General features: G+C 40.9%; 1 protein-coding gene across 1 annotated transcript; it reads left to right on the top strand.

Moving 5' to 3' along the window:
- The first annotated feature begins 1,452 nt into the window (after positions 1-1,452).
- nrip2 (nuclear receptor interacting protein 2) lies at positions 1,453-21,154 on the top strand. Its single transcript, XM_028400899.1, has 6 exons — positions 1,453-1,998; positions 12,432-12,743; positions 15,777-15,859; positions 16,595-16,701; positions 17,747-17,799; positions 19,250-21,154. The coding sequence occupies exons 1-6, from the start codon at positions 1,843-1,845 to the stop codon at positions 19,364-19,366; spliced, it is 828 nt and encodes a 275-aa protein (XP_028256700.1). The 5' UTR covers positions 1,453-1,842; the 3' UTR covers positions 19,367-21,154.
- Positions 21,155-22,634: the final 1,480 nt, after the last annotated feature.

The raw sequence follows: 22,634 nt of genomic DNA on the forward strand, positions 1-22,634 counted from the left end.
TGTTTATTATATTGATAGTGGTCTGTGGTACGACATCTCACCCAAAATATCTGCCCATGTGACCAGGATCATGACCTTGGAATAAGTCCTGCCTCTGGAGGTGGTCTGCTTCATTGCTTCCCAGGAAATGTTTTGCACAAATGACCAAACCAGTCTGAGCTACGCTCCTCAGATTGAAACCTCCTCTCCTGATTTGTCAGGAACCAGGAAGGACATACTCATCAGCAAGATGACGCAGCAGGTTTGTGTCCCAAAAGCCTGCAGGAGAGATTAGAAAGGATAAAAAGTTTTGTAGGAATCTTTAGGATCACATGTGAGTAGAAACTAATAAAAATCTTTTCCAAAGCCATTAATCTGTTAATAAAACAAGCTGAAACATAATTTTGCTCTGATTTAAATCTGAGTGGATTGGAATATGGAACTAAATGTTTCCATGAAAAGAAAGACAAATAAATGCTTTACTGTAACTGGACAGTATCATGTAGGAAGTAAAAATAATAATAAAAAAACAATATATTTATTTGCTTACTTACATCTAAAATATCACCTCTAATGTTTGCACACTGCACAAAAGATGGAAATAATACAAAAACCTGCTTACATTTATATGAGCTGTAAAATCACTTAAGATCAGTTCAGAACTAAGTCAATGTTTTAGGTTATAAAATGTGAGGCTCAAAATAAATGCAGATGAACGGCTGCCAGCAGGGGTCAGCACAGGCTTTAAAGACATGAAACATTTCAGCAGGCGCACAGTGTTTTACACCTCACCTTCACAAGGACTCCTTTTTTTCAGAATAATGTCTATGCATATATTTTGTTCTCTTGATACCAACATGGACCGTTTGCATGAATCTCACTAAACATTACAAGTGATGACTTTGTTATTATCTGAGGAAACCCTGCACACCTGTAAGTCTGACCATCGTTCCAAAACGTGTCATCGTCTGGAGGTCACAGATGGATGTGTATTTATAGGTCTGGGTGGTGTAGAATAAATTGGATTCTTTAATTCAGAGTTGCAGTCACAGGGTAGGGGAAGAAAATCAATTGTTGCCTTTAGTGGTCCAGATTGATCCTTGTGTGTGTGTGAGAGGGGTCAGATCTGTTATCCCTCTCACACCACCACAGTGGGGCCAACTGCTGCTTTAGGGACTAATAGAAATAAAATGAACACAGACTGATTTCAAGGCTTGGCAAAGCAGAGAATGTGACTAATGTGATGTTATTGTACAGCACCATGGCTGACAGTGTTGTCATAGATTTACAGTGGAGCATAAAGGAGTCAACAGAGAGAATGTGCTCAGTGTTTGGAGCTGAGTATGTGTGTGTGTGTGTGTCAGTGTGACGGAAAGAGGAGGGCTCAGAGAGAGAGAGAGAGGGAAAGAGAGAGAGAGCACTACTGAAAGCAGAGATGTGAGTGTAACAGAGAGAGAGAGAGAGAGAGATCCAAGGACAGACTATACTGAGGGGAGGGGAGCAAACACACTCACAGACTCTCAGTCACACCTTACACTGAGCTGATCTTGACATTGTGAGGAAGATGCATGTCTACATCAGAGGGGCACCCAGGACAGGACAATAGCTCCAAAAGCAGCTGAGACAAATACATGACAAGGACTACAGAGAGAGAGAGAGAGAGAAAGAGAGCGAGAGCGCCCTGAGGGAAGGACAGTAGCATTTCAAAAGAGGAAAACATCTGCTGGTCTATTCTGTTGCTAAGGACCTTAAAAAGGACCTAAACAGCTACCTTTGGGGGATCTTTTTCCCTCCTGCTCTCTGCACATCCACTCTGCTGCTGCTGCGAGGTTACAAAGGACTACAGCTTTACAGTCTGAGACCATGAGTGAGGCGAAGAAAGGTGAGCTAGCCATCCGGGATAAAGCCATCCTGCACCAGCAGAGGCGTCTGAAGCAGGCCACCCAGTTCACACACAAGGACTCAGCTGACCTCCTGCCCCTGGACGGGCTGAAAAGACTGGGCACGTCCAAAGACTTGGTGAGTGGAAAATCCAAAACAGTGGTTTAAGACTATCAGTTTACAATTTAAAAGGAGGAGGCTGTGTGTCTGCTATGTAAGCAGCTATCATCACACCATCCAACATTTCACCTGAAGGTTTGTGGACTTGCTCTTCACACCTGGTAGGAAGTTTCTGTGTGAGCATTTACACGTCTGAAGTTAAGAACACATCCTCACACATCAGAATAGGGCAACAGAATAGGGTAATTTCTAAATCTAAAAATCAAATTTGGTCATGTGGTATATGTAGAAGACTATAAATTCTCTCAGAAATGCTTTCTCATATAGATCCTGTTGTTTAGTAGCCATTTTTGGTGAAAGAGGTGAGACTTGTGGTAGAGGTCTGTATTAACTGTGTGTGTGTGACACTGACAGGTGACCCCATAATCTCGGCAAAATCTAAACTAATGCTGGCTCAGATTTCATGTAGCTCTCAGTGGACATAAAGGCCTTTATTCACCATCTTCTAAAACTGCACCCCTTGCACACCTTGATAATTTTCCCTCCTTTAAAGCCATAATTCTCATAACTGTTCTTTAATTACTTAAAGTCATAAATCCTCTACTGTTGGCATTCCTCACTATACATACTGCATTTCCATAAAGTGCAGCCTTGAGAAGGAAATCATCAGAAAAAGTCATGAAAGATTCAGAGTTTTGCACTCTGCATACAGAGGAGAGAAAGTCCTGTCAGAGCTGGTTACAGTTGACTTCCAAACAGAGACTGATGTCATCATACACTCAGAAACACACACATTTATAGCTGACACACAGGATAAAAGGCCGTTCTGCATATAAAGTGGAGCGACATCTTCATTTTCTTTGCACAAGTCTCTGAATTGAGGCTGTTATGTGGACTCTGGAGGAACTCCCTGTAATAATCTTAACAATTTATTACTCCAGCTCTCCTCTGACACAGTTCTGGTTTGATGGCGGCTTCCCAAATTCCCCAGAGCTCTCTAAGAACCTCAGCACAATCACTCTGGCACTGGAAAGCAGCTCTGTGCTCAGAGGATCTCACACTGTGATGCATTCACGTCTGCCAGATTTTATTACTAACAGTTGCTGCTAGAAAAACATTCCACCCGCCTTCTCCTCTTCCTATGACTGAGACACATTTATTGAATGCTAATGATAGAAATGACTCTCATACCTCATTTCATTCTGGGGTTTTGAGCTACAGAGAGCTCTGCAATAAAAAGGACATTTCTTCAACAACTGTTATATAGATACCAATATTATCTGACAAACATTTATGGTTCTCAGAGGATGTATCTATTTTTTTCCTTCTATCTATCAGCTAAAAAAATTAGAATTATCGGGTTTTGACCAAATACATGCAAAACACATGAGCCTTTATCTGATAGCTAATTAGCAAAAGCTATGAATGAAATTTTGAAAATCATGTTTGCACATTATCATACATTCTGGAAGGTGCAAAGAAGAATAAACAAACACAACAAACTACAACACCAAACAAACTAGCACTGCCGAAACTTGCACCTAAACGCATCAGCAGGGCTAAAGTCAATGGCCAAGTAGCCCCATACTTTTGCATCTATGTGCAAACATTAGCTTTGTCACTGTAAGAATGCTGATGTTAGCATTTAGTTCAAACACACAGATATGGTAGTATGGCTCTTTCTCATCAAAATACTATAAAGATTAAAAAAGAAAAGGATTTCTCTACTGGAGAAAAACTCTATTAAACTCAAGGAGCTTCTCCATTGGTAGCCAAAGATTCAAGGTTTCCTGCGGGGACCTGAAAACCTTCTTATCGTAATACTAACTATCTCTGCCGACAGAGAGAATGAATCTCATCTCAGATATCAGAAATCTGAGGCACAGACGTGGCTGCAGAATGCACAGCGAGATCTGTGTGGCATCTGTAACAACAAGTGATTTTAGATGTAAGAACAGCTCTGATAAATAGAAGAAAAAGCTGAAATTGGCAGCAGTCTTCCTCCATGTCCTCTCTGCAGAGAGCCGACTAGTCATTCAGGCCATGAATACAAGGACTATCAAAGAAAAGAAAGCCTCATGTGTTTCTGAGATGGCTTGCATGAAGACACAGCTGGGTACAGCTGTCAGATCCATTTGTCTCTAGACTGTTTACCAATGAGGCTGTCTTTATCTGCATTTATCATAGTATTTTTATATCACATTTTTAGGCTATAAAAACACATGTAGACAAATGTCACATAGCATCTGTGAAAGCATCTGTCAGACAAAAATATATAGGAAGACGTCACCTTAGACACCTTATTGACAGTATATAGACTAAATTATTGTTTAATCTCAGTAAAAAAAACAACAAAAAACTTACTGTATAAAAAATGTACTTATACTATGACATTGTATGTACTTATATATATATATATATATATATATATATGTGTAAATATAATATATGTGCTTGTTTTCTAGTATATTCAACAGTTTAATCTAGCTAATCTATTCCTCTTGAACTAGAAAGTATTCTACAGTTTTATTTTTTTTCTCTGGTTAGCTGCCTGCTGCCTTTTGATGTAATAAGTTAATGACCTCCCTTGCTTCCTCTTAACATTTGTCTGTGTAATGTTGTCTTTCATGCTGTTAGTTTATAGCTGGCTGGTCAGTCCGCTGTGTAATTCAGCAGTGGAGCCTGTTATGTAAGAGTGAATTTGTTTTGCTGCTCTTTAGCCCGAGGTCCTCTCACTCTCATCATCAGCAGCAGCAGCAGCATCATCATCAGTCCAGCCATGTTGTGCTGCAGTCAGAAGAGCAGTGAGCATGAAAAGGGCAAAATCCACCTCTCTAACACAAGAGCGACAGGGGAAAGGAAAGAGGGGGATGGACTTGGGGTCTGGGAGGATGCACGGTTTACAGTTATGTAACACTATGTAAGGCTTTGAGTCCATGAGTGTGGCAAACAAGACAGAATGAGCCTGTGTATATATGTGAGAGTGTGTACTGGGTTGGAAACATCTGAGTGCAGCTTGCATGCTAACACCTGAGCTCAGCATGGGCCCAGTTATTGTGTAACCTCGATGCTCTCTACTGTACACACTGACTGTGAGCTCCACAGACATACTGTGATATGAGGGAAATAACATGTTGATTATTTTTTGCAGAAATGCTGCCTTTAATCGCAACATTACACATGAAATCTGACAGCATTAGTTACTTTAAGAAACAAGTCTTTTAGTAACAGAGAATGAAAGGAAGTGAAAAATCATAAAATGAGCACAGCTATCTCTCCTGCAGCAAGCAACAATATTAAATTTGAATGAAACTTCAACAGAGTTCTAGCAGAGAAGGTTCCAATATTTCATCTTGTTAAGGTCGGGTTTTTTGGGGGGAACAGGTGTTTTTTTAAAGAAATATGGGCATCACTGGAGGAGTTTTTGTTGTCACAATTTGGAAAAGGCTTTTCCATCACACCCAAATGAAAATCATTTAATTTTATCAATTGATATGGGTTGAAAACGTATTACAGCCAAAATCTCTTCCATAAAAATCTCAAAAGAGAGCACTAAGGTTCAGTTGCTGCTGCTGCAAACCTCCCTCATTTCTCTCCCTGCAGCTTTGCTGTCCGTTTGCTCACATCTCTCTCTTGCACATGAGCAGGTATGAAACCTGTGTTTGTGTGTGTGTGAAGGTCTGTCTAATCAAGAAACCGGAGTCTCCAGCATCTGAAGATGATCATAAGGAACAGAACTGGGTTTGGAGAGAGAACTGTGACATAGAAGTATGGGCTTATAGCTAGAGAAAAAGTAAAAGTACCTTTGTTGTGGGCATTTACAACACAAGAAATACTCATAACACTGAAAAACAACAAAACGCTAATAATGTGGAATGATATGAACACGTCGACGTTACAAATAAACGCCACAATGCCTTAGGGTTGCATTAGGGGTGCAATGGTTAGGGCAATAAAAACAGGGTAGGGGGTTGGGTAAAGATCATCCTAAAACACACAAATTTATAACCTTAACACATTTTAGAGGTAGTACCACTCCCATCGGGACAAGTACCCGCCCCCATGAACAAGAAAACCATTTGACATACAGTGTATGCCTTGTAAACTATTCTCAAAGGGTCAGCCAAACCATGATCTCTACCTAACCCCGTAAATCAAAGCCTGAATGTTAAATGGCACTCACAAATCAAAAACTGAGGTGTTTTCAGCTGTCAGCCTCTGACTGTGGAGTGGTAGTTTCCTGAGGGGGCAATTTCAGTGAAATTGTTTTTTTTTTTTCCAATTTAAGCTAATAAACCAGCTTGTCTTAGAAAACTCAGCACAGAATTGTTGAATTTGTTGACTTTCCTGATCCTGTCCTTTTATGAGGAAATGAAATTGTACGTGCAGATGGTGCACAGTACATCTCAGCCTGGTCTTATGTCTGTATGCCTGTATGTCTGTATCCTGATTCCCCCCTTAGCTCGATTATTTGTTTTCCCCCAGAGGATAAAACAGGACTTCAGAAGTGAGGAGCAAACACAACAGCATCACTTGACAAATCTCTCAGGAGTTCGACTCCCTTCTGCACCAAAACACGCCGTGTTAAACCGGTTCAGATACAGGTTTTATTATTAGCTCCAGGACAATTAGGTGGGCTGGAGAGAGGTTAGCATGAACCCATCTCTCTCTCTCTCTCTCTGTCTCTTTGTCATCTGGATCTGTGGATGGGCGGCAACACTCCCTCAGCTGCTCCCTCAGTGCTGTGTAGGAAGACAGGAGGCTAAAAATACCCCACAAAAACAACACAACAACCCCAACAACAGAAGAGGGGGAAAAAACACAGACAGAAATATTTGTTGGGCATGGCAAGGTGTCACACATGACACCCCTAATTTTTAAGCAGTATATGTGCAGAAACAAACATCCAAAATGCTCAGAAAGCTACATTTAAAAGAGGAAACATGTAGCTGAGCTCACATGATGGATGCCGTTTGAAAAGTAAAATGTACAACTTGAATTGCAACACATTTTTGATTATGTCTATAAAATGTCAAAATGGCTGTCACCAAGGGCACAACAAATCCAGCATGCCAACTTTAACCTCAAACCCAAAGATACTCCATTTTAAAATCACATTAAATAGAGACACTTTTAATCCTTGTATTTGACAAGCAATGAATATGTGGCCTGATTATTAAATAGTTTCTACCGTAATCTACTTTCTGTCAGTCAGCTAAAGCTGTAGTTGTGTTCCCCCAGTCGTTCTGGGAGTTGACTTAAGCATTTCAAAATATTCATCTTAAGGTGATTTGTTGCTATAAATCTTTATATCTGTGTATTAAATAGGAAAGATAGGGTTATCTTAGCTTTTGCATAAAGAGGAAGTAAAGGGAAACAGTGAGGCTGTGCTCAAATGCAACATCTACAGATGCTAATTATATGAATCTAAAGATAACCTTGAAATGATCACATTTAAATTATGGATAAAAACAAAGGCTTCTTAATAGATTTATTACAACCAAAAAAATCAACATGTAAATAATATAAACTCAACAACTCCAGCAGCACTGTTGGAGAGCACATCTGTTGTTTGTTCAGTTGCTGGAGCCTTGGCAATAAATTATGTTCCACTGAGGATTTTAGGACATAATGAACAGACAGGGAGTGAGGTTACAAAGAACGAGTAAAAATATGTAAAATGATAATAAAGAGGAAGCAGAGGCATGCCGACAGCAGATGTGAAGCTGCCAGAGCCTCCTGGTCGTTGCGACAGGAAGTCAGCCACTGGGGACGTCCATCAGAAAAAGAAAGAGGGCGTTAGAAAGCTCATGTGACCAGCTGAATGAGAGACACTGTAGCAGAGTCAGATAATTAGTCCACATGGCAATCAGCTTCTAATCTGACTCAAATACAGAGGAAAGGAAACCAAGGAGGAAGAGGGGGAAAAGCAGCTCTGGTGTCATTCATTAACAGCTGACCTGCTGGCAGGTGGATGATTTGCACTGGTTAGTGTTCAGAGGTCACCACAGGACTCACATCAGCAAATTTAGCAACACACCACGTATGAATGACATAAAGGAACACAGTGTCTTAGCCAGACCACACATCAGCACTACAGCATCCTGCTTATGTGCTAAAAAACACAGATTTGCTACAGTATGAAACTTTATACCAGTGTTATCGAATTGCAGCTCAGCTGCTGCAACAATGAGAGATCTTCACGGCCAAATAAAGTGTAACAGGCTGCACAGAGTATAACAGACTCTTTATGGGACACTGTCGCCCTGCTGTCTTCATTAGATTACATGGCGTTAAATCCATGAGGAGCCCTGTGATTGATGTCAATTCTCATATTCTCAGCCTCTTAAGAAGCAGTCAGTGGAAAGAGATGAAACCTCAAGATGTGTCACGGAGGAAGAAATTTGTCTCACATGCCAGTTTATGAGGAGACTCTCCAACAGCTTGCAGCAAGAGTGCATATGTGACAGACACTGTGGGCAGAAGAAAGTTAATATTCTCAGTCTGGTTAGAGATTGAATAATATTTCCCATGATGCTTTGTACATCCATGTACACAGAAAGAATGATGTTGCTGTGAATACAGTGACTCATCTTCTATTGAATCCTTCTTTCCCAGTGTACATTTGTTTATATTTTGGCTAATCAGCACCATTAAAAGCATGCTGGGTTGGCTAACGGTAGTTCCTTTTTACAGGTAATTAATCAATATACAGATAATATTATCTGGAGATCTGTATTAATGAAGTAAACCTCTGATTCATAGCTACGCTACTCTGGGTTTAGAGTCCACAGGATGGTGGCCTGGTTTTCTGTAGATGATGTGGAGGCCATGGTCCAAAACTGCAAAAGGCTGCAATGCCCTTTCAGGATGGGAGATGGGAGTATGGGGTGGGAGTATCTCGGGGTCATGTGAGAGGAAAAAAGGCAGCAGGAATCGACAGGCAGATTGGGGAGGCATCCGCATAAAGAAGGGCACTACTCAGGTCTGTTGTGGTGAAGAGAGAGCTGAGCCAACAGCCAAGGCTCTTAATTTACTTATTAGTCTATGTCCCTATCCTCATCTATTATTATTATATTATAAAAAAGCAGATGAGGATTATGTGCATTCTGATATGTGTACGTTTTCTCCTCTGGAGTTGACCTCAGATTAGTCAGGGCTCAGAAACAGATGTCATCCATCAGAGGGCACATGGAGAGGCTAATAGCTGACATTACATTATGTTTATTGTCTATCAGATTTAGTCTTTGCCCTACAGTCTCACAAGAGCAGCAGATGTCAAAAGATCAAACACTTAATCAGACTCTCTGTCTCACTTCTGCAAACTGTCTGTTTTACACACAGTTTTCAAACTGACAGGCCAGAGACCACAATGAGGAGACCACATCAGTCCAGTTTAAAGTGGAGCTCATGACAGACTGAATGTTGAAAGTTTCTATTTTAGTCCTGCAGAGAGGAGTGGAGAAGATTACTTTTAGATTAGGATTATGTTAGGCCAGGAGTTTGGGCTGGTTTAGTGGAATTAATGCAATCAAGAGAAGGCAGAAGTACTGTCTTGATTTCTCTTGATTGCAATGAAATATGGAGGGAAAAAAGAGAGGAGAAGAAAGAAGGATAATGGATGATGAAGAGTAAAAGGAGACAAGAAAATTGAACAAATGAAAGATAATCGAGGGTAAAGGGAAGAGAGAGAAAGAAAAATGACAAAAGCCAGGGGAGAAAATAAGGAAAGTGAAGTAGAGGGAGGACAATAGAAGGAAATTGGGAGGTGAGAGGAAAGGGAATGGAAAAGTCAGAGGAGAGAGAAGGTGTAAAAACGAGAGGCTCATCACTGCCTGCTCAGCCACAGCAGGAGCTTCCAGATTGAACCAATGGACTGAACTGAACTCAGTGACATGGGCGGTGATTACATCTTGAAGTGTTGCTGTTTCGCAGCTTGGCAGTGGACTGACAATCTACTACAGAAACCTTGTAGAAACTGACTTTTAAATCTGCAGAGGTGCTGGATTGAGCTTCATAAACATACCAGTAAAACATAATGACAGATCACACACAGTAAAGCCACAGGCATGAGCTGACATATTACAGCCATGTTAAGGTCAGAAAGCCTCATCTCCTGGGGACCACTATGCCTTTCTTATTTATTTTTCTGCCTCCATATTTCTGTCGAAATTGTCCTTCATTCAAATTCTGGTCAGGGATACTTTAACAGCAGAGTCTAGCATTGCTGAGGGCAAGATACTTAGAGCAGAACATCAAGTAATGAACGCATTGTGGAAAAACTTGAGAAGAGAAAATCAGGGTCTGTGTTTGATGACATAAGCAGACTTTTATTGGGGGTCAGAGCCAGACAATCACACACGATCAATAGAGACTTTCTGCTTTTGTGATAGAACACAATCAAATGATTGAAGTTATCAACCCATTAATCATTATCAGTGGTTATCAGACCTCTAATGTGTAGTCATCTGAATGAGTGCATGCTTGTGTCTTTGCTGAGACTTGAGGAAAAAGTCAAGTCCCTGTTTGTCACAGGGGCGATAACATTACAGATAACTATCACTGAATGGGATGATAACAAATACAGGATCATAACGTAACTTATGTCAGCTATTGAATGGAACTATAATGTTTGGGTGATAACAGGCGTTTAATGTGATGATGAAATGTGCGCAGGGAGGGGAGAGGATGCATTGTGTCAGACAGACAGAAGAGATTTCTGTTCGTTTGATAGTCATACAAAGCACCTGTGAATAACAGGTTGGCAGCCTGGTGATGTAAGCTTTATAAACCTGGCATTCACCCAGTAAGCATGACTTTATGGCTCTAAGGATGCCACTGTTGGCTGGCAAGGCAGTTAACCAGTCAGCTGGTCCAACACTTTGCTCCAGTGGTGGGGTTCTATAAATTATATCATGACTTTACAGAGTTCAAATGCTTCAGGATATTAAAGCTGCTGAATCCTAACAGACCTATGTGCCCATTGGCTCAAGGTAGGGCTTAGGGCTGTTTTGTTACCTGTGACTCCTGAAGACAATAATCTCTGCGCCTCTCCACATGCTTCACTCTGTTCACACCTAACTGCTAAATCTGTGTCTCCAGGCAAAACCTAAACATATGAGCCAACACAGTGAAGCTGTATACCAAAACAAAGTGCTGAAAGACACTTAAAAGGGTGACCAATGACTCATATATTTTTCTCATGCAAACTACATGTTCCTTCTTTTGAAATGTTCTGATTTAAATGAAACCCAGTACCCTGCATGTTACTAATGCAGCGGCTGTGTTGGTGTTGGGTGACCTGCTCTTTTCACAACACGCTGTCTGAGAGGCAGTATTCAGACTCTGTGCTCGTACAACAGCAATGTGATTACAGAAGAACAGGCAGCCTAAATACAATTTACTTTTTATATGACTTAGAAGGAACAGTCACTGACAACATGTTGTATTGAAACAGTGGAAACGTGGCATTAATCACACTGTAGCATAGAAGTATGTACTGACTGAACACGGTGTGCAGCTGCTTTTTGGGCCTTAAAGAAAATTATTAGCAAAAATATGGTCACCAGGTTTGTGTAGCAAAGAAAAATTCCTTGAAGAAGAGCCCCTCTACCTTCTAACAGTGGCGACCTGAAAGCACTAACATGCCCCCGGAATTGGCTTTCATGACATGATAATGCGACCTTCATTTCAGGTAGTTTGGAAAGCTTTTCCCCTTTTCACTGAAGCTAAAGTTAGCGGTCTAAATGTCTTACTTCATGCTGGGGGTAGGAGGAGGAGAAAGCTTTGAAATGCCACAGACAGTGTTATGGTAGTTTTAAGTCTGAAGTTCACAGCCAAAAATGCCCTTGTTCTACTACAGTGTGATAACCTTAACAATAACAGTGGTGGTCACATATTATAAGATTTGGACCCAGGATGTTTTATTATTTAGTGAACAACACCATGATAGAGTAAGACGGTATATAAAAATACTTCAAAAGATAAGCATGTTAACATATTTAGTGAGAGTGAGAGCTGATACTGGCATTTAGGTCGGCCATCTTCACCAGAAAAAATAAACTACTACTACAGAGTGGTAGCACTGAGGAATCAGTAGAACAGAAGAACTCCAGAGCTTAACCTCATAGGCCTATAATTTATATATATATATATATTGTTATCAAATCTGCATAGATATGCAGGGATATGTTGTGTTAGTGTGGTAGAAAACACACTGATTTCTGTGTATAGTGACAAGTTCTTTTAACACAATGACCTACATCTTGTTTTTCTGAGATGTTGAGATAATAACACAAATGTACCTTTATTCTTAAGAGAAGAAATGGCAAGTGGAAATATGTGGAAATATAATCTTAATGTCTAGAGCTTGTCATAAAGCTTATATTTTGCACCTTGTAAAAATACATTCCATCTTTTCTTATCTACTTCTACTCCAACCTTCCCTTCAGCAACCTCACAGCATCGTCCAGCGCCGCCTGCTGGAGGGAAACATCACACGGCTGCGAGGTGAGGCCAGGGACCCAAGCGCCAGGGTTCGCTCTCCACTAGCTGACACCAAGGACGGTCAAGCTGACACCGAGGAGCAGAGCGAGAGCACGGCCGATGACTCCACAGAGGAGAGGGAGTCTCTGGAGGAGAGCGAGAGGAGTCTACGTTCAGACGAGGAGGACGACAGCAGCGAAGCCGGAGCCAGACAGACAGCCGAGAAGCCTCAGAGCACAGAAAGCTCAACCCTCACAGCTCTTGTCATTCAATGCAAGGTACTAACACCACAAAACAATATTCATCCCATTCACTGCTCTGCCACTTTCTACTAGCAAACAAAAACAGAGAAGACACAAAGACATCCCCGTTCTGCTGCAATGACTCATCATTTAAAGCATGCTCTTCATTTTCTTTCTCTTTACAACACATTAAAAGGATGGCAGGACCTAGCAGCTGTCTTACAATATCCGAACAACAGAAAACTGAGTCATGGTGCTTAAAGTACAACCTGGTTAACATGTGCACATGGGCCCAAACTGGATTCATTGCAGGTTTGTTAGGACCAAACATGTGAGGGCTTTGATTTTTTGAGTTGTGTTACTAAATAACTTATATAGGAGCTTCAGCCAGTGTGCATGTTGAGCTCTCACACCTGCAGATTATATAACTATGGTTTTGCAGCAGATCTTAATATCAGGGGCTGCTAGTTGTTTTTTCACCCAACAGTATGTTTAAAATTAATATTATTATTAATGCTTTAACATAACATTAAACACAACAGACAGACATAATATTTAAGTAAATCTTGCAACTGTATAGGGCTACACTTCCTCAACCACTCATCATATATCCTCTTCCATCAAGTCTATATTTTTTTAAAAGTAGATGAAGGGGCCCCATGTTTTCACCCCAGGTATATGTCTGGGGTGTTACATCGTATAGGGGACACTATGCTGCATTTACAAACCTCTTTCACATGTGCTAGCTCTGAAATCAATAGAAGAAACGGCACCATTTTACATGCAGTGAGTCTGTATTCATGCTTTTCATTAACTGTCTTTTCTGAAGCACATTAGGCATTAATGGTAGTCAGGCCACACATGGAGATGCTCCCTACAGTCCCCCATCAACAGTTCAATGACTGATGTTTGCAGAAAGGTCACACAAAATACTCACTACTTGTGATTCAGTCTCTCTTCAAGAGATTTGAAACACCCAAAGACGGGCCACACTTCTTCTGTTACAACTGCCAGAAAAGACTTTATATTCAATGAAAGTAGATTTTAGCTACATGTATGCCAAAATCAATTCATCCTCACAGAGGAGAAGAGCCATTTTTTTTAGCATTTTAAAGTAATCAATATCGAGATCAAACAACTTCTGTCCCTGGAGGTGTTTAAACTATGTAAGCAGATACTAAATTATGCTTGTGTTAGTACATTTAAAACCATCAGCCCACTTTTCAGTGGATTCAGCATCCCCTCCCTCCTCTTGTTACTCAGTGTGCTTTGTTGGGTTTTATCATCAACTTATTAAATGCAAAGTGTTCCACTGGTTACTCATTCAGCTGCTATTTTTAAACTTCAGGGATAGAGAAGGATTTTTAGCTCCACCAGGACTGAGACAAAAGAGAGGGTTTGTGGGTCTGCTGATAAGCCAACGTGCCTGTGAGAACAAAGGACGGCTGGCTCAGGCTGGCTAGAGCGAGAGGGATCCAAACAAGGTACATGGAAAATGAACGTGTTTATTTCCAAAAGAAGAAAAATCCCCAGGTCAAGTGGATAAGGTATTGATTTATGAAGGAGATGACGGAGACTGGAGGATACACAGACATGTTCTCAGGGGAAAAAAGGATAGGTGCTGGGCAGTAAAAGCCACAGGAGGTGTTAATGGAAGCAAAAAAAGGCCATTCACCATAACAGTTGGAATTTCTTTAAAAATTAAAATAACACATAAAACTCAAAGGATACTAAAGCAGGAAAGCAGCAAATAGTTACAATGAGAAGCTGAACCCAGGTTAAATTTTCATTAAAGATCTGCTTGCACACATTTCAGACAGTCCATAAAGATTGATACAACTACACAGTATTAACTAAAACTGTTGTGGAGGAGGCTGTATTTTATCTTACAGTTAAAAAAAACACAAAAAATATATTTTTAGTGTTGTGGAAAATGTATGTATTTAATCTATGCAGTCTGATGCTCTGTTACCAGTGTGGGGGTGGTGCCAGCATACTGCTTATCTCCAAGCATGCAGAGCTGCCATATGCTCTGAATACATTCCTTATTCTTCCCATATTTTTTTTTTCATACATGTCCCTACTCCTGTACAGGTGGTTGTACGACGGTGATTTCCAAGATGCTGAATAGTGTAGAGACCACAGTTACAACAATCTATTACAATCTGCTGCACTGAGCATGAAACATGTCTCTGTGACAAGAGGGGCCCTGCAGGCAGCGGAGCCACTGCAAGATGAAGAGAAAGACAAATGTCAGTGGAAATCAGGGCAAGCTGCCTGCTAGCACTGCTACTGTAAAACTCAGCAAAAGATTACAGGAATAGATGTTATGGAAATACCCCTTAAGATGTATTAGCTTGTTAGCTAAGTTTAGTATAATGTGAAAAATGGTTTGTAGGTGTTTGTAGGAGGAAAAACAAAACTTAACTGCTAGAGGGAAAAAAATACTTAACAAATGTGGAAAAATAAAATAAATGGTCTTGCCTTAATCACATGCATATTTCCCTGCACTGCGGAGCTGTTTGACAGGTGCACACACTAATTGTTTAATATTTAATGCTCCAGTGATGCATGGACCTGAAAAATCAAAGTGTACTTAATAAACGGAAGACTCAGCACCTTCTGTCAGCATTATGAGAGTAATACATCAGCCAATAATTAAAAACAACCCACGTCATCTGCACTCAGGACAGTGCACATATTGTTAACTTGATTATTAAGTGTTTGGCTACTCAGCTGAATGCCTGCAGAATCAATACAGATCAAGTTACACCAACAAAACAAGCCAAAAAACAAACACTGCGTTGGAAATGCCCCACAAATGGAGATTTATTTATTTTGTTTGTGAAACGTTGATTAACAGTCTGCACTATCTTTGTTTTTCAGTTTGGCAGTTTGACAGGGATAGAGCAGCCAAAAAAGGAGAGATCAATGGTTTTCAGGGACTCCCCAGGGTTGTGTTAATGTGTTATTGTGACACGGTTGTTTCTGTGCGTACGGTGGTACTAAACTCTGGCAGTGGAAAAATCACTGTGACACCAGAAATCTCCCCCTCTGTCTTCCTCACAGTGCTCTGAGACTGAAGTTAAGGCATCCATCAACACTGGCAGCCAACACAACCACATTTCCACCTCCTGCTGCCAGAGGCTGGGGTAAGAAACACCACCACTCTAAAGTAAAAACACACTCATGGTGCATATAAGGTATATTAACTTCCACCTTTAAAAAATGCTTTAAGAAACAAATCAATTAAAAACAGTCAACACCAATAAAAGAGAGTCAAAAATTCAACAACAATAATGGAAATAAAAAAGCTTTAAGGAAAGGGTTAATAATGATAGCCTAGAAGCTCCTAAAATAGTTTCTCTAGATTTTAAAATATGTAACCCCCTTTGTCTTAGGAAAATGCACACTAAAGCTAAGTGTTTAGACCAGTATCAATGCAGTGAAGCTGCTCTGTTACTCTTAATAAAATCCCAGCTCTTTGATTGACATTTTAATAAAAATCTAATGCAGCTCATAAGTGAAAACTATTTCTTGGAGGCAGCAACTCAAATCAAGTATATCCCCAAAGGATTTTAAAATTGGGCACAGTGGTTCAGTGGTTAGCACTGCTGCCTCACAACAAGAAAGGTTCCTAGTCTGGATCTAGCCAGGGCTCTTCTGTGTGGAGGTTGCAAGTCCTTCCTGTACCTGCACGTGTACTCCGGCTTTCTCTCACATAGGTTAACTAAATTGGCTGTAGGAGTGAGTGTGAGTGTTTTTTTGTCTCCGTGTGGCCCCGCCTCTCTGGTAACCTGTAGTGTCTACAGCACAAAGTGGTTAAGAAAATGGATGGATGATGGGCTCTAATATTAATTAGTGTGACGGTGTTTGTTCGTTGCCAGACTGCTGCCCGGTCAGGACAGGTCACCCTGCGGTGGAAGCAGCACAGTGACGGATCTGCGGCTGCAGCTCGGCAGACAGACGGTTCAATGTTCAGCTTATGTCAAAGGTAAGCGTGTCAGTTGCAGGTCAAACCATTAGATTTGATGTACTTAGATTGCTTGTCTGCAGCCATGCCAGCGACTCTACACTCTGGCACAGCAACACTTTAAGCTTGGGAGTGTAAAGACGGACAAAAACAAAGACAGACAGGTCAAAAATATGACGAGATGCCACTGTATGTGAAGTTTAAGGAGTTATGGTATGTATATCAAACTGTCACAAATAACTGACAGAAAACCAATGCAAAGAAAAAATCAATTCTCATGGAAAACGAGACTATCAGTGCAAATCTGTATGTGATGTTAAGATAAGTCACTAAGGGAAGCTTGATGAAATGTCAGGGGATCAGTAAAATGATTTGAATTTAAGGTCCTGGTTGTTGGTTCAGGCACTGGCCCAAAAGCAGGAAGAGAAAAATGTTATAGCTGTATCATCTGTGTCCCTTTATATCACTCTCCATCTCTGGAAGTAAATACCAAAGTTTATTTTTGTCACGAAAAAGGTCGCTTTCCTTTTAAGGACACTTTCAGCCCACACTGAGTCGTATGTGTGTGTCTGCCTCCTATGCAGGTGAGCAAATTCCCAGGAAAGATGTGTCCCTTCATGGATTTTCAGTGCGGCACTGATCTCCATTAAAAGTCATTTTAAATGTGAAAATGATTAGCTTAGCCTAGCATGAAAACTGCATGAGCAAACAGTTGTACCTTGTTAATTGTTTTATGCTAAATGGGTTAATTGGTTTTTACAAAGATTAAAGAACAGGGGGCACACAGCACTCCTGTGTGTATAATGACTCTAATTCAGCTCAATCTCAGACTCTTCACAGACATTAGATTCTCACTCCACCACCACAGAGCTAACGCCCTCCCTCACAAGTACATATGCTTAAAGGTGCTCACAAAAAAGAACACTTAAGCTGTGCTGACGAAAGCTGGGCTAAGGCTAATGTATGCATGCTGGGGTGTTAATAAATGAGAATCACAAATGCACTTATAAAAATTCAGTTTACTTCCCGCTGCCCTTATCTTTTCTTTCTGGCGTTACACTTTCAGAGGATGAGGCGTACGAGCTGTGCCTGGGTCTTCAGACATTGTTGGAACTTAAAGTAAGGTCCTCATTTGCTTTGCTAATATTTTTTGATGTATAAAACCAGCAAACCATATTGTGTTGAATATAACGTGTACTTATTCAAAAAGACATGTGCTGTGTGTAGTGTTATCTGAGGGAGAAATAAGGTAATGCTACAGACGTCAGTCAGCTGCCCGCTGTGCAGATAAAACCCAGATAAGTGTAGATTCAGGACACTGTGTGCACATTCCTTTTAAATTCAACGACAAGAACCAGAATGCAGTGCTTTCTCTAATTTCAGCATCACAGTACATATGCTGTGGGTCTAGTTATCTTCTGAAAAATCTAATTAGGAACTTCAGGGTGTGAAAGGAACATGAGCTGTAATTTTGAACATCAGCCCCTTGAGGAGGTTAGATGAATGGTTAAGCTTTGAGCTCCCTCTTGCACATTTTCATAAGCAATGTTAGTAATTAATTAGTGGAATACATTACAGAGGGACGGTAAGAAGAACATAGTCCTAGTTTTTTATGTGAAGGGAGAGTTCATATATTCATATTTTTCTTCTGGTTTATGTATTATATAATGCAGAGGTTAGCTGGGATAGGCTTCAGCCCCCCGTGACCATGCCCTGCAGGACAAAGCGGGTTCATATGATGAATAGGTGGATGGTGCGGAGGTTCGGAGCCTTCTTTGTAATGTAATGATTCTGGATGGCACCAAACTTCAAACACTCAATGTCTGTTTCCAGAAATTGTGACCCAGATATTTAAATGAAATCTAGATGCTGTTGCAAGCAACTTTAAGAAGAAACTGTTTACTGCACAGTACACAGGGCACCCAGATCATTGCACAGAAGGTGCCATGCATCAAGCCATGACAAATGATAGGGCTCAACCAAAGAGGACACTATATCCAGTCCTGTACTGTGCTGCAACATAAGACAACAAAACTTAATTCATGCAATTCACACCAGGCACCAGCAACTACAACTCAAGTTCAGTGTCACATCAAAGAACTTTATAGCATTTAATGGGTCAAACTGGCAGCTTTTTCCTGCATAACCCTCTACTATGCTGCATCCATCTCCTTACTCTGACTCGTGGCTTCATTGGTCCCATGGTCAGATGATATCAGGCAATATGACCATAGCAGAAATGTATCTGTGTCGTATGTGGTGGGTGTATTATTGACCAAATACAGCATTTTTTGTGAGGACGTGATGGCACAAATAATAAAATTCAGAATTTAGTAGTGAGTAATAAATAAAACTCAACAGTACTGGACTCAAAAGAATAATGCAGAGGTTAGAGAAAAATATGACGCTCCAGCAAAAAAGCCTGATAATTTTTCATACAGATTTAAAACAGGAGAAATCCATGTTCTGCATTTGGTAGACTTGCTGTGTTTATAATTCCTCTCCACTGACAAGCTAAGTAGACTGATGGACAAAATTAGTAAAGTAATCCACTAATTTCCTCTAACAGTGCAGCTTGGATCTGAGCAGACGTGTCCTGAAGCTGCAAGGCTGCGGTGAGGAGCTGCCCTTCCTGAACCCTTCGAACGACAGCCAGTGCCGACATGACACCAACGAGAACCTGTGAGCCTGGTGCGGCAGTGGCGACCACCTCCTCTAAAGGCCTAACTGGTTGCCGCTATGAGGCTTGACGCCGCTCATGTCTGGACTGTCCAATCACAGTGTCTCTCACTGCCAGAGCACAGATGAGCATTCGCCTCCGTCGTTCTTGAGTTTACATCTTTGTGTTTGTAGATTTAAGACATTCACCACTGATTCTCTCTTATATTAAATTACATTACAGAGCAAAAGCTCTGCAAGTTTAATCATCCTGTATATTTAAAGTAATTCCTCTGTGGAGTTGCTTGGATACACTGATGCTGGGATAACAATCTAAAGCAAACTTTAGTGGAAAATTTAGTGATTTGACTGTACTTTAAATTAATTAAAAATGATAAGTGCAAACATTTCAGTTCTGATGATGAAAGGAAGTTTTACATTTGTGGACATTCAGATGACAGCAACAACATGTGGCTACAGCACCTATAAAACCCAACATTTTGTGTAATCAGTACAAAAGCTGGAATGTACAAACTAAGTCACTACTCCAGCCATATAAGCACATGTAACATGTTAAAAAGTAAGATTTAGGTGCAGTGGGGTTTATTTGGGCAGAACCAGACTGTTTCCACCAACATCTGCTGGCTGCAGACTTGACAAATGTCCCAAAATGTCAAACTAGTCCTTTATAAAATAAATATGACTCCTCTAAAAAGTAGCAGTTTGTAGGATGTCCTTTCCAGGTTTTCAAGAAATTGTTGAAAAGTTCTTTACAGTCTGTGTAATTAGGTGTGGATCAGGCTACCTCCTTATGAGTCAGGGATGGGTTCTCGTTTAGAATCGTTTAGAAACAGAGATCTGTGGGATTTCTGGTTTTGAGCCTCGTAAAGCCCCTTCACTCTTTCTTTCCTCGTCAAAAAGACTCACATGGTCGAGTTTTCCAGGAACACTTTCCAGCCTGTCCCGATGGCCTAGACTGAATTATGTTATTTCCCTATAAAAATCCTTCTAATGAGTAAAAATAGACTTCACGCCAACCAGCCAAATATATTTGAGTCAGAATGCAGAAATATCAAAACATTCCATCTGCATGACTTTGTAAAGTTCTGCCTTTGTATAAGTATGTCTGCATGTTTGTGTACTGATTGTGTCATGTTGAAAGTCTGATGGGGCTGATTGTGTGTATGTGTGTGTGTTTGTGTGCATGTGAGTTGAAGCAGAGTTCTCTGCTTTGTATGGCTCCTGTTTCACATGGGAAAAAAGGAATAGGTCCCATCATCCCCAACTGGTCGGAACAAGCTGCCAAAAGCTGACCCCAGCTGCCTTTCCTCTCTGCTTCTTTCAGGAGATTTTAATCACTTGGCTGAGGCTGCGTTCAGTGCCAAAGCATTTCTTCTTTGAGTATTTACCACCTTTTTGGCTGATATATTCTCACTCTGACACCTCATGCTTGATGATTTTTGCCAGTCACAGGAGAACAGACCTCCCCACCACAGCGCCACCTGCCTCTCTCGTCTGCGTTTTCATAGTGTGGAGAATCAGGAACTGCCTCAGATGCGCTTGTCGAGGGCCGCCATGCTCTGCTTTAAAAACACCTGAGCCATGCTGTGCTTTTGATTATGCTATACCGTGTCCATCTAACCTCTTCTTGGCGGTCGTTCCATGCATAGATTGGCAATGTTTGTTTCTCTTTGATGTACTTAGTGACCTTCCTAAGCTGTGTGAGAGGATTCAGTGTTTGACAGAAATTTATTTTTAGTGTTTTTCTTCTTCTGAACAGTATTTTCTCTGCCTAATAAAATATGTATTCTGGCTAGACTTGTTTGTATGTATCGTTTTAATATTAAGTGGTGTTTGGAAACAAGTTTCTGTCTGCCTGTATGACATGAATCAGCAGACTATGGGACGACTCCAATAGAAGCCTGCACATTGATTCCCAAGGTCTGTGCTGGCAAAACACCCCTGATTGTGCCCTTCACTGCTAAATTAAGAACCATAACATAAGAACACAGAAGGCAGATGTTTCCACAGCACCAGGGGGGCTTCGACAGATGACCGGTCTGACTATTGACGGTTCCCATCCTCCCATTGTCCAAAGACCCAAGAGACTACCGCCCACTCAGCTCTACTCACGCTCCACCTCTTCACCCACATGTGGATCAAACACAAGTTTAGGTGGACTCTAAGGATGCTAACATCGTGGTCTACTGTCAGTAAATTTAGTGTCAGCGACCCTGACAACACTAGTTAGTTAGCAGGTTAGCCTGTTTTAAGTGATACTGTCTCAGAATCACTGCCCTGTCTAGCAGACAGTCTTGTAAAATTAATCAGTTTAAAAAAAATCGAGGTGATCCTAACATATTCAGTTCCACAGAGCAGCGAAAAACGTAAAACAGACACCACTGTGACGAGCGTAGGAAAACAAAGGTGGTAAGATCAGTGACAACACCAGCATTACTTTTTGTGTTCAGAGACATAGCTGCATTAGATTGGTACTTCATTTCTGGTTTGACTGTCTTCTAACAAATGCATTCATCTTGTCAGATCTGTCAGACAACGCTTTTATTTTTGTTCTGCTTGGTGTGACAGCTCCCTGCACGGGTAAGCCCAGGGAACCAGAGGAGAGAACATAACAGGAACACAAAATTACGACAAACCTTGTTAGAGAAGCTCCCCCTCAGTCTGCCCCCCTCCTTGTTTTGAGTCACTTCGCACACCACATCCTGTTAATGCTGCATTGGTAACACTTCAGGTCGGAAAGTACCATTCGGTGGATGTATCTTTTTCTCTTTGCACTGGTGTCTTAAGGAAAAACAGACTGTCTTAAACCACAAACTGATCTCTTACTCATAATGAAGCGAAACACGACAAGGCACGTGTTGACTTTATGACCTTTAAGTGGAGTTCTAAGCTGAGGTAGAGGTGTTGCATAAAGCAGCCTGTCTTGTCCTCCCATGCAGAATACACTGTTCATTTAGAGGGCAGATCTTATCCACAGAGTGCAGCAGAGGGGGCGAACTGATCTGCGGCAGAGAATGACTAATATAAATCTCCACCCAGAGGACTAAAAGCACACATATAATAACATACTGTTACACAGTGATCTCCACAGGCTCCCACTCTCCACTAGTTCTCTGGGGCTGCACCAGCATCACAGACTTACTTATTGTATTTATAGATAATTACAGGTCAAGCAATAACAGCTAAATATGGTGTGAGTTTCAGACTATATTTTTATGCGGCTCTACCCGCATCTAAGACATAATTTAACACATGAAATGTCCCGTTTAGATATA

This window comes from Parambassis ranga, chromosome 2 (assembly GCF_900634625.1).
Source record: "Parambassis ranga chromosome 2, fParRan2.1, whole genome shotgun sequence".
NCBI classification, from domain to species: Eukaryota; Metazoa; Chordata; class Actinopteri; family Ambassidae; genus Parambassis; species Parambassis ranga.

What these genes read in the sequence shown, in the direction of transcription:
- nrip2 (XM_028400899.1), top strand. Translation starts at nt 1,843, where the DNA reads ATGAGTGAGGCGAAGAAAGGTGAGCTAGCCATCCGGGATAAAGCCATC. An exon ending in TCCTGCTGCCAGAGGCTGGG is followed by an intron (nt 15,860 to 16,594) that starts GTAAGAAACACC and finishes GTTCGTTGCCAG; the next exon opens with ACTGCTGCCCGGTCAGGACA. An exon ending in ATGTTCAGCTTATGTCAAAG is followed by an intron (nt 16,702 to 17,746) that starts GTAAGCGTGTCA and finishes TTACACTTTCAG; the next exon opens with AGGATGAGGCGTACGAGCTG.